The sequence below is a fragment of the Anser cygnoides genome, chromosome 1, assembly GCF_040182565.1.
Source record: "Anser cygnoides isolate HZ-2024a breed goose chromosome 1, Taihu_goose_T2T_genome, whole genome shotgun sequence".
NCBI lineage: Eukaryota > Metazoa > Chordata > Aves > Anseriformes > Anatidae > Anser > Anser cygnoides.
Window position 1 is genome coordinate 146,771,244 of NC_089873.1, and position 12,936 is coordinate 146,784,179.

At 43.5% G+C, this 12,936-nt stretch overlaps 1 protein-coding gene and 1 long non-coding RNA gene across 3 annotated transcripts in view; one reads left to right on the forward strand and one right to left on the reverse strand.

Annotated features, from left to right (window-relative positions):
- The window catches only part of LOC136786326 (tumor necrosis factor receptor superfamily member EDAR-like), a 32,688-nt gene extending 26,769 nt beyond the window's left edge, over nucleotides 1–5,919 (reverse strand). For both annotated transcript variants that reach the window (XM_066990473.1, XM_066990472.1), the window contains exons 1-2: nucleotides 5,680–5,919; nucleotides 535–603 (exon numbers count right to left, since the gene is read on the reverse strand). In XM_066990473.1, the coding sequence (XP_066846574.1) occupies nucleotides 535–603; nucleotides 5,680–5,790 (180 nt within the window). In that variant the 5' untranslated portion in view covers nucleotides 5,791–5,919. The remainder of the gene's footprint in view (nucleotides 1–534; nucleotides 604–5,679) is intronic.
- On the forward strand, nucleotides 113–9,899 carry LOC136789709 (uncharacterized). Its single transcript, XR_010828631.1, has 2 exons — nucleotides 113–576; nucleotides 9,733–9,899. It is a non-coding gene; the product is annotated as an uncharacterized lncRNA (long non-coding RNA).
- Nucleotides 9,900–12,936: the final 3,037 nt, after the last annotated feature.

Below are 12,936 nucleotides of genomic sequence, written 5' to 3' on the forward strand. Positions count from 1 at the left end.
GGCTGCTCCTCAAAATATTGAAGGCCGTGGTTCCTGACCTGTTATTTCTCCTTCTCTCTGGTGCAGTAAATGCCCGAGTTTACTCTCTCCCCGCTCCCAACTCTAATGAGCCTTCACAAATGTGACTGTAAGGGACAACTATAACAACCTGAGATAACGAGTTGCCTCGGGCCTCAACAGTGATACGGCTGAGTTTCATGTGACATCCAGGCTAATCAGCTCCTCCAGAGCCTGGTGGGCTGGAGCAGATGTCTTTTCCGCTTCTGCTCCATTTTGGGTCCTTCTCCTCCCTCCTCCTCCCTATTAACTTCTCCCACACACTGGGAAATACAGATTTAAACAGATGTTCCAGTCTAAGTGGCACTGAAGGAGATGCTTAAGTGTTTTATTGAATGGAAACTGATCCCTGCACCAGTGTCCGGTGCTCAGCTGTCTGTAGGTGTGTCTTAGCAATTCATAGATGTTTGCAAAGACTCGAGCAGAACCCAGTGATCTTTGCGCGCTGGAAATGCCTGCATGCATGTGGATACCTACCACCAGAAAAGGGAACACATGAGTCCATTTACATTCACCCAGGTGAGCCATGTTCTCTTGATATTTTACCTGAAACGATAGAATTGGTGATTGTTTATGAACATCAGTAAATATTTGTGTGTGTTGCCAAAACAAGAACAGAAGGGCTCATCATCAGAACAAAGGTAAACGGGAGTGATGCCTGGAGCTATACGGAGGTCTAAACAAAGAGAGGGGAGATGTGCACGTGCACTCACACACACACACACACTGCTGCACATCTCCTGCCTCTCTGAGAAGGCTCACTGCATGAGGCAGCCTGGCCTTGCAATCTGCATACAAATTTGTCAGAGATGAGGCTACGAACCCTGGCATTTGCTGGCTTATGGAGAAGTCCTCCTATGGAGGTACCGAGAGCTACATCATGATCACTAAATAAAAGAGGGCTGGGGGTCAGTAGCCCAGCCCGGCTTGTGTCCTCACCCCACCACATCAGATTTGTCAAGAAAAGATCTAGATGAAGCATCTAAAAGCTGAGCCAGGGAGTGACCTGATAGCGAGTGGCACAGGCAGCCACCTTCCTCGCTGGCTCCCACAGACCTGCTGGGAAAGCCCAGAGCTGCCTTTGCTAACAAGCCTTGGCTTCTTTTCGTAGGCAAAGCTGTAGATTTAAGAGCTTTAACTCAAGGAGGAAGCTGAACTTTGTATTTTAAGTGCTATTACAATGGCTGGGGGGGAATAAAGGCTGTGATCTCTATTGTAAACACACGTGCTAATTTATTTCATTTTTTTTCAAATTCAGTTCTATGAATAACTTTGAATAAGAGCTAATGTTGCATATTCATGTACTGGATTTCTTTCTAAGGGATAAAAAGAGACAGGAAAAAGCAACACAAATTGTTTCTCTAGCATGATACAATATATTTAATGGTATTGTTACAGCACATAGTATGCCCTAGGGATCTTACAGCTTCAAATTGCAAATGTTTGAGATACATTTGCAACACTTTGGTCCTAGTAGATGTAAACTGCTTTTTAAATTTTCCACATCTCAAATACTGCAAGGTTTTTTGGCTCCCAGAAGAGTACAATTGCTGCTTTGTGCCACTTTCAAGCATACAATCTCCACTAGAGCAGCACTGTAGAATTTGAGATAGCCACTAACATTTACATTTTTAAACACTAAATGGATTAAGCAAAGATTATATCACGCCGGCATCAAGCTAGGAACTTGCTTTATATGTTCCTTCTAGCAACTGGGCTAGCTGAGACAGGTAACCGGGTGGGTGGGTGGGTGGACAAGCTGAATTATAAGTATATTCTTTTCTGCAGGAAATTGCACTTTGAAACCTAGAAACAAAAGAGAATCAGAGATAAATTGTCCTAAAGCTGGAGGTGAGAGATGGAAAATAGTCATGCAATTGCATAAACTGTCAAACATTTAAGTTGGACAAAGGCTTTGGCTATGACAGTATAGTTACTTGGAAAAGTTCCAGGAATATAATCTTCACACACATGTCTGTTAAATTGAATCCTAATTATAAGAGAGCTTGTTAGACTTCATAAATGAATATTATCAAGGCTGTTTCCACACTGGTATTGCAAAGTCATCACATTTATTATAAATTGGGTCTGGACACAGAATTTCAGTGGTGAAGTTTGAATCTGTAACTTTACAGTAAAAGCATGTCTTACAGTAAAAACATGCTTCAGTTGCTTTCAAGCCACCCAGATGTTTACTGTTTGAGGTACTTACATGCAATCATGGCCAGATTTGAAAAATGGAAACGAAGTATAAGCCTATTAATGTATAATACAATCTTCTCTATCCATTTGGTATTTATTTACATAAAATGTTGAAAGTGTCAAGTTATACATACATACATAAAATATTTTTCTATCTCAATATAAATATACATGTAGGGGTATGTTTTGTGTGTAAACATACATTTTTTCCCCCTGCATTCTGTCATTACACATGGCAATATGTCAAGCATATGGCAAATATTAACTGGAAAAAGCCAGTTCAAAGTGCTGAATGTGACCGGATTAGAACACTAGGGGAGATTTTTTTTCCCAGACTGGAAAACCAAAACGTTAAAATTAATTATTCTCCCTTCCTCCCTCCCTCCCCCCCGCTGCACCCATTCAAGTATGTTGCTATAGACTGACAATGTTATTTTCTGTTTGTGTGTTTCATCTGTTTCTTTTTTTTTCCCTGTTTTTATTTTTGTTTTTGTTTCCTTTAGAGTTAAAAACCAAAATGTTTATTTTTGTAATGGAGGAGGGGGGAAAGTCTGATGCAGGAGGTTTCTGGCAGTAGGGCCATAGGTAGCCCCTCAGCTGGGATGATACCTGCTGGTATCTACCAAGACATGCTAGGCTGCTCTTGGGCTTGATGTCAATTTTCAAGCATTTTAATTTACACCCACACCATATCATCTACCACACATTAATCCCATGTGCACAACAAGGGATTTTCTAGTGCTAAGATCACTTTTGAGCCTAGCTGACATATGTAGAAACATGCAAAGCTTGGACAATCTGCCTGCATCTGCCAAGAAGCAGGAAAAACAACAACAACAACAACAAAAAAGCACAACCAACCAACCAAACAAAAAAACTCCAGTTATTATGGTCCCTAACCATTAAAAGTAATTAGCTCTGGGGAATTCTTGAACAAATTTACAGAAGGTGCCCCTTCCCTTCCTATTCCCAGGTACACAGTGCTGCTGGGGGCCTCCAGGAGTAAAATGAGGAGCCCTGGGCCCTGGGAACAGGTAGAGGGAAACACTGCTTTACACAAATTTGGCATCCATGCATCCACTCGGGACATGTCTGCTGTCTCACACCGACTGCCATGATGCTGGCATTGGATGCTGCCTCAGTAGTCCCAAAGGGCAGAAATCGAGCTCCAGATTTGAAGCAATCCAGGGGCTGTCCCCTGCGGACACAGGGCATACTAAGCAACTTCTTAATTCAGGAGATGAGGAGCAGATCATGCATCTGTGTAGAGCTTTGCTGCTCCAGTAAAACCCTTTATTTATGAATGTTTGGCAGGCAAAGCTGAAGTCTTGGTCTACTGCTGATCTTTTTGATTACTGGTACTAAAGCGTGTGTAGGAAATCCAGATTTAAATGTGTACCGGTGCACAGAAACAATTTAGTAAATCCTTCTTTGCGCCTCCACCATACAGGATTTTTGGGAAAGCCTCACTTTGTGCTGGTTTTGTCCTACAGATTCAGTCCTTCTTCATGTGCACGTAAATATCTGCTGCAGAATATGTCAGCTGATTGGCGTTGAGCTTATGGCACTGAATATTTGACCAGAGTGGAGTAATGTCAGTCTGCATGTTTCAACTAAAACAAATGACCCTGTCCCATAGGATGGTGGGCAGTGGTCAGCAGGAAGAAGCTGGAAGTATATTTTTGGAGGGACCACGTAATGGCCCCCATGCAGTATGGGATTTCCAGCTGCTCATCTGCAAAGCCCTCCGCACATCCTGACTCAATGCTTCAGCTGAGGACAAGTGGGTGTCAGGAGAGGAGGTGTAAAACAAAGCTTGGGTCTTTGTGGATCAGGTGTGCGACACACAGCAAGTCTCAGCATGACTAGAGGGGGTTGCTAATTACAGCCATATTTGCCTTTCAGGGCATATTCATTAATAACTTAGGAATACACACAGAAGTTGACAGGAAAAGGAAGACTATTTTCCCGGTGGCAACCACAGCAAGAAGTGCTAGAGACTCGCTGTCTCAGCTTCTCTCCAGGAGACTGCGAGGCACAGGTTTGGCCCGGGGCAATAGGAAAAGAGACGCCTGAGACCCTGTTACTCAAATATTTCTCTTCCCAGATGAAAGGTCCTTCTGTGCAGTCTTTGCGGCATGTTACCATGGCCTGGCAGGTACACACAAATAAATAAATAAATAAATATATACATCCCCAGGCAGAAAATGCTTCGTTCGTGCTGTCTGAAGGATAAAGAGCAGCATTTGCTGTAGTCAGCTTTTGAATTTAATTTACTTAGATAATTAAGTAGTGCTGCCACTAGGTTTACAGTATCCATGAGTAAATGGAGTAAATATACAGAATACACAAACACTGAGGTTACCGTAGTTGGTGGTCTAAGCTAAAACTCATAACTTCTGATAGACAGCCTTAACTGTTATTTTAGTTCTGAGTCTTCATTGTTAACACAGTGTAAAAGCTCATTTCCTATCATAGATATTTTTTGTCTTTTAAAAAAAGTCTGTAAAAAAATGAGAAGGAACACAAGGATCAAAGATATCTGTGCTTCTTAATGTTGCAGAGAGGATTTTTTTTAGTGTCTGCATTTCTTTAGTTTCATCACTGATGCAGGTACACTTCAAGGATGCAAATCTTGACTTCGTGAGAGGAAAGGCACAACAGCTGTCTCTGAGAGCTTTGCTATTTTGATATTTCTGTACACACACAGACATATCTGTCTGGGAAGCAGAACGCTAGACAAAAGGACTTGTATAAATAAATGTGGGTAGACCATACGAACTTCACAGGTGCCACCAACAAATCCAGTGCCTACCCTGAGTTCCCAACGTTTATGAGAGGAACCTCGTGAACTGCCTTTTCCACAGATTATCACAGTTTCTCACACGCACTTGGTAGATAATCTTTGTATGCTCCCGATGCTGCTAAATCCTTCTTAACTAAGATAAGCATATAATCCTCACTGCAGGGCCTCATAAGTTTCAGAGTTCAGCAGCAGAGTTTAGTTTGGCTCCAGCCTCGCAAAAAAAGATGCGGTTTGAATTTTCTTTTCAAGAGGAGAGAGGCATCTCTGAGCCCGTCATTGAATGACAATGATGGCAGCACAAGCCTGGCAGGAAAATAAACTTAGACAACTATAAGCAAATGAAAACATGGAGATTATGAAGAAAACTATTGTGTAGTCTTGGTTACAGTTTGTATTGTTGTGAGCACCAGAATATTGCACAGAACAATATAGCATTTGCAGGACAAGATGAACTACACAGTTTCTCATATCTGCTTTATATCACTTCGACCTTGCAAATACATGTTAAAAACAACCCCAGAGAAAGATGTAAAAAGCGTTACAATGCTACAACTCTATTCTTCCTTTTACCTGAAACATCAAAAGGAAGCTACAAGAGCTCAAGCTACACATACCTCTTTAATTGCCTCTGTGATCTGGCACCTCCACCAGAAAAATAATTCATTGCTCAGGTGTAGGAATGAGATTTTTTTTCCAGTGGTAGTTGCGTTGACTAGAGGAGACATAGAAGATTGCTTGATTTGTTAATGGGGGCACCACATGCTGAAGACGCGGGGGCAATGAAGACTAATAAAGAGCTGTGTGTTTCCTCACAGACTGGCTTATCTGGAAACTACATCTGGAAGTCTGTATCGAAAGCTGTTTTCTCATCTTACACAAAGACACATGTTGGTTCTCGTGTAGACAGGCCATCAGCTTTCTGAAAAATGTTTTCAGGAAAAAAAAAAAGAAAGAAATGATGTGATGCAGGAAGAAAAGCAAAAGAGAGAGGGAAAGAAAGGCCCTTTTAAGCTTGCTTTGTGCATCCAGCTCACCTGCCTGCGGAAATGAGGGCAGAAATTAGGTGCGAGTACCCACAGTTCACTTTAGTGGTGTTCCTGCTTGGAAGGAGGGTATTTTGTGGGGACGTGATGGAGCAATAAGAAGGCCCTCATGACCTCTGGATGTTTGGGTTGCTGCCATGGCTTTCCTGTCAGTGTTATTTTATGCAAGCAAATGCTCATGAGGGCAAAAAATGTGAGCAGGGGCCTGTACCTTCCTCAAGTCAAAAGGCTGCTCTGACCCCTAGGCTAAGTAACGTGATCTCTTTTGTTTTCTATAATTAAAAAAAAAAATAACAATAATAATCTGGGATTTGTTCTAACACACAACTAAAAAAAATAAAATCAGAAACCTCACGTCTGTAATGAGGAAAAAAAAACTTGAGTTTTTTTGGCCAGCCCCCATGAGGATTTTCCTCAGTGGGAGAGGCTCACTTTCAACCCCTCTGAAAGCAAAATTTTTTGAAGATGATTTACATGAAGACATCCCTTTTATTTTGAGCCCCTCCTGCTGGGAAGTGCTATAACATATTCCTCCTGGCTTGCTCACTTCTTGTCAGAGGGCCTGGGCTGCTCTTGTAGGAAAGGCCAGCAGCGGGCAGGTGGGAGAGGCTGTGCCATGCACTCCTGGGGGGTTCTGGAGTTTTCCATGGAGAGGGATGCAGGCCAGATCTGACACCACCGGGACAGACTGTAGATGAGCACATATGCTTTGGGATTGAACAACTCCAGTGCAAGAAGTAATGAGGAACTGCGTTTGTACGCTGTCTGCTGGGTAATCCCAGGGCCGCGTCAGCACTGTGCTTCTCACAGGGCCTGACGCCTCACCGCCTGCCCCTGCCTGAGGGACAGGACTCTCGCTTTTGGCATCGTGCTTTCAGGGGTGAGCTGAAATTGCTGGGATGAAAACAACTCACTTTAGATTCAGAAGCTCTCCCTAATTCCTAAGACATGTATTACTTCCCCTTTGGAGCAAAAAATTAAAAGCCTATTAGGAAAATACAAACCACTGATGCAGTGATGACGTTTTCCTAACATCTTTTCCTTTTTACAGGGCTTTATGCTTTCTAGATGACAGATAGCATAATGAGAACAGCCTGAGCCTTGGCTTTCATTACAAAGATCGATAAGGATTTGAGCTCACACTTTGCTTCCGTTCCTCAGGGTCCCATCCTGTGAGCTGCTGAGCACCTCAGAACATGATGATATTTGGGAAGCAGGGGATTTTTAGCACCCTGCAGAGACTGACATCCTTTCTATACTATAATTGTTGATAGACAGGACAGAAGAGAAGACATTTAGAAATACTTTACTGGAAGAAATTGAGCTGAAGTCCTACGGTGACCATCAACAGAAGTTACAGAAATTGTAAATAGAATAGAAACCCTATGGTGGCCATCAATAAATAATGTCTGTTCTTAGCTCTGCAGCACATTTGCATTCTTAGCTAAAAAACAGAATATTTGTTAGAATGGTCAAAACAGAGTTCTGTTTTTATTTTCCATGGTTTACATGAAAACATACGAATTGCTGCATCTCAGGCGGACAATGAGTAGCAGTGGTGGGCTTTTCGTAGGGTGAGCCTCTCAGGAGCAGGTCACCACATGAAGAAGAATGTCACTGGGATGGTCCCAGCCATGAAATTCAAGTACAAGTGCATTAAGCAACACTGGAGCCAATTCACTGTGTTCGGCAAACATAACAAACTCAGTATTAGGTGGTGGTCTTTTATACTTTGGTACTTGATTTCTGAGTCCCAGAAAAGCCTCTTGTTTGTCAACAGGCCTCTGTCTTGCAGACAAAGGGATACATACTCTGCCAACAAACATTATTTTTTGTATTATTCTACTTTTTACATAACCATGTTTGAAGGGAATTTATTGCTTTTGCAAACCAAAGGCTGGCTGCATTTAAATTCAGAGCTATATCCCAAGCTGCCCAAGCCACCATTGTCACTGGGGAGAGCAGGGAGAGCGGTGGGGGAGCCCTCGGCCAGGAAAATTGGCCACACAGGCAGCTGGGGCCACAAGGTGCCCGAGGGCGAGGTGGCAGGGGGTTACTGCCCTGGGATGAGCTGGTGGAGCAACCCCCATGAACCTCCTCCATCCACACAGCTCATGGGTGTGGGTCCCACCTGTGGGGACAGCGAGGGGATGGGGCCTAAAGGCCAAAACGCAAGACGAGGCCCAGTGCAAGACGAGGAGGGGTAACATGCTGGAGCAGCCAAATCGTTGGCTGTGTTTGGGGGTAGTTATGAGCTACAACCTGCTGAGGCATACAGGAGGAGCAAGCACGGCCGTGTCTAACAGCAGCCCAAGTCACAGCCCCACTCTACACACATGGCTACATAAACTGCATGTTTACAGGCATGCACGTGTACGCAAATGCTTCTATTTATACCCACATGCCCCCGAAGGAGCTGGCTGCCCCTCAAATCTCTGCTTCAGGCTGGAACCCTCAAATCTCAGATGTCCTGGTGAAGGCAAATCCCTCTGCTTCACAGAAGCACAGTTAGTGAAGAATTGGCTTTCTCTTCTGCGATACTTTCTCTTTCGAGTTGATAATCATAAAATCTCTTCAGAATTTCTCTGAGGCCTTTTTTTTTTTTCTAATGAAGGTGTTTACATTCCTAATTAAGGAGCACATTAAGCCTAGTGGTACCTTATCTGATAAACCTGTTACTAGGCTATGTCAAGCTGAACCTTCCAAGGGAGCAAGCTGGTTTTATAAACCGGTTATCCTCTGGGCTGGAAATGCGCATCCAAGAGCTTGCAATTAACTTGGGTTAATTACAAAATACCAGAAATGTAATAACATATTTAAAAATATATCACAGGTGCTAATGACCTCTTTTTTTTTTTTTTTCTCTGCACCCACCCCACCTCCCTGTTCTTCCCCACCTCTGCAGGAACTGACAGGCTGTCACTGCCCTCCCAGTTAGCAACCCCCCAACTCCACAGGTGCTAACCATCATTCTCTCTCATGTGGTGGAATTGATTAGCATAATAAGATTGATCTGAGAGTGATTGCTTCTAACTTGCAGCTATCGTGGCTTATACTGCTGGTTTTTGGACCTGCTGAAGGAGCTAGGCCTGAGAGCTGTTTACTTAGTCTAGATATATCAAGTGGTCTAACAAAAGGGATCACTTTCTTTGCAAACCTATTCCCCCCACCCCACTGCCCCCATCCCACGCAAATCCTGAGAACTTTGTGACAACACCAGCAGCAGTGCTATGCAAAATACAAGCTTATTTGAGTTTTGTCTGTTTCAGCAGGAAAATTGCCTTATGGCTTGGAATACTAGCAAATTTTTATTGCAGTTTGCAGCTTCTTATACCCTTATATATTTTGGAGAGTAGGCAGGATCCTTCGGTTCAGTAATTCCTCTCCTGACGTGACCCATCCATAGCTTTCTGCTTGCTTGTTTTTTACCTAGTGGACCTGCTCCATGTTCTTTATGTGTAACAGTGTCAAATGCTTTATTGAAGTCCAGACTGCCCATGGCACCTGCCTCCATATAGAAATTAAAGCCACCGTGTCAAGGACTACTTAGGAGACTGCTTTTACCTACTAGGTTATATTGTATTGCACATCTAAAGGATCTTTATTTTTTTTATGATTTTACAGAAGACATAGGTGTATTTCTGAAAAGAAGAGAAAAGAAAAGAAAAGAAAAGAAAAGAAAAGAAAAGAAAAGAAAAGAAAAGAAAAGAAAAGAAAAGAAAAGAAAAGAAAAGAAAAGAAAAGAAAAGAAAAGAAAAGAAAAGAAAAGAAAAGAAAAGAAAAGAAAAGAATACTAACCACTAATAAAACAACTGGAGCTATTGACCCCCAGCACAGATGGGGAGAGAATACCTTCAAAATTAGGGTCCCACCATCCAAAACTTTTATAAAAACAACCTCTCTCTGCAAGCCCCACGGCAGACTGCTGAAACCATGCTAGGCAATGAGCAAGGCAGAGCACGGGAGGATGAATGACCGTGTGTCCCACCAGCCCACATCTGCACTGGCTGGAAGAGTTGTCCAGCTGGAGAAGAAGAACTGAAAAGGGAAAATGTGTGCTGGTAGAGACTGAGTTGGAAGATTTGTGGTGCTACAACTCCACTATGCTGAGAGCAGAAAAAGAGTTTTTTATCATCCATATGCACATTTATTTCCTCATCTCATTCCAGTGATATGAGCACAAGAAAACATGAAGATGTGGTTTTAAAAGCATTGCATTGTCCTGATGTAGAGGCAGTGTGATGGAAACATGGCAAAGCATTATGTAGAAAATGAAGAGGGTAATACCCAAAGAAAATTGAAGCAATGGTGAACATCATGGTCTTGTGGTCTTGAGTTCTACAACGTCAACTTTTAGTTGTGCCCATTGTTAAAATTTATATTCATCTGAAGCTACTCTTTGATAAAAGAGTCTTTAGGCAAGTTAAGATTGTGAATGTAACTTTGAACCAATTGTAGATTTTACAATATGTAGGAAAAATGAAATGAGGACAAGAAGGGGACCTCTGGGAAGCAATGACTGTCCTAAAATGTCTGGAAGAAAAAGAGCCAGTGAGAGAAGGAAAAAAAAAAAAGAAAGAAAGAAAAAAGTGGTTTAAAGTTATTCCCAGAAATATTGAATATGCTCAAATAAACATAATCATTTCTGGTACAAACCAGAAGGTGCCACATTTTCCTACCAGATGATGAGGGATGTTGTAGTGAATAAATACAGCTCCTTCCAGCTGCCTTAATAGTTACATGTAACATCTGGTCGGTTTTGAAACATTTTGGATTTGGCTATTCTTTAAAAATGAGAACTTCCTATAGTTACCCTCAGAAGCTCTGAAATGTGAAGTGTCATCCACAAGCAGCTGACGACCTTCTGCTCCCTCTGACTGCAGTACTTGCAGAGAAAGGAGGTGCTCTGGGACAGCATTGTTTTGCACTGCACAATTAAAGCCAGATGCAAACTATCCTCTCCACAAAACACTCTTGAACAGATTTAACACTGTCCCTCCAGTGGTTAATTTAATGTTGTGACTTCATATTTGCCATATGAGTGTTTTCTTTAAACATGCTGCAAGTGAAGGTTTGCAGAACTCAACCTCCTAAACCAGATCCCGACTCCACTGGAGGGCAGCACATTAGCACTTATATTAACGCCGCGCTCACTGCTTGCTTCCGAGAAGGCAGATTTTTGTAAAGAAATATTCAGCTATCATGTGAGGTTCTGCTTAACGGAACAAATACACACCGACAGATATATACAGTGAATATCTCTTCTTAGAGGCTCTGTTAGATCACTGAATTGTTAGCTAAATGATCAACGCTAACCTGAGAATGAAACCAAGCCTGAAAGTATAGAGGTAGTTTAAAGATAAACTATTTATTGGCACCAAGATCAACAGATTCTAAATTAGCTACAAAGCTGCAGGGAATAATGACATGTGAAGTCAGATTTTTCTTTTATTTTTTTTCTTTTCTTCTTCATTTTTTTTTTAAATTCTTAGCCCCTCAGGAGATTTGGGATGGTTTGATGTTCCTCTGGAGACTTGTCAAAATTCTGTAGAAACTTAATAGCCTGCCAACATGGGTGGTTGCTGCTGGAAGGCATTTCAACATGGCAAGGGTCCTGTCTGTGCACTGCAGACCTGCAGCACTCACAGGCTGCTTGGAATGACATGAAAACAGGAGCTGTGCAGTGTCAGGACCCCGCACACAGCTTCGCGGGGGTAACGTGCGTGTATCCCCGCTCTCCAGGGGCAGCCAAGGTGTGGGAGGAATCCATTTGGCCTCGAATCATTCTGAGCACCGCCTCAGTGTTAAATCCCACATGGTGCTACCACACCCATATACCTGGGCTTGGGTGGGACAGGGCTCTTACCTCCTGAATAGAGCAGAAATGAAGGCCGGAGGGTGAGATGAAGCTGTGTGGAAGCAGGAATCAGGGCAAAAGTTGAGGCCCAAGGCTGGAGGAGGCATGGAGGGCAGGCATCCAGGCTGGGAGGCTTAGGCCAGAGCAGGACACCAAGGCCGGGGACAGGAGAGGAGAAAATGGAAGGCTGCAGAGCCAAGCACAGGCTGTGGTTGCCCGTTGGTAGAGTCCCACCTGCTGGCCACCCCACAGCCTGCTGTGGAGATCGCTGCCTGGTAGAACTTGGTTTATGTGACCCCACAGAATGGCACAGGGCCTGTGGGGTTGGAGGCAACCTCAGCCTCCTGTGAGCGAACCACGCAGGTCGCCAAGGCTTCAGGAAGCAGAACTGGAGCCATCCTGTGCAGAGAAGCAGGATGGAGAAAAGGATGAGTCTTAAACCATCCTTGTGATGATGTTCAAGTTCCTACTTGAAGGCACGGGAGAAGATTGCTTCATGCAGTGATGTCTGCCCTGTGGCAGCACACAAAGAGCTGCTCACGCTTCCCCCGGCAAAGCTCTGCAGCACTGTGCCAACCTCCTTGGGACGGTGACAAGAATTAAAGCGAAGAATTTACTTGAATTTACCTGGTTGCATGCCATCTCGAAGGGAGAAATACAGATACTCTGTCCTGAAGCGAGAAGCTGTGTAGCTGAGGGATACCAGCACACAGAGCAGGCACCGTAGGTGAAACACAGAAATTGCAGCAGAGCAGAGGAGGGCCTTGGGCACGTTTCATGGCAGTGTGCCTTTCTGAGCAAAGCCCTGAGCTGTACTCAGGGAGAACTGTTTGGCTGAGAGGGGCCTGCTCTGGCATATTGACTGGGGCTGCCCATGGACCTCGCTGCGGCCTTCAGAGCATCTTTGCAGTGGCATGGTTGTACCTTCTGAGAGGAGACGGGTGCTTTTGGTTACTTGTTTCAGGCTGTAG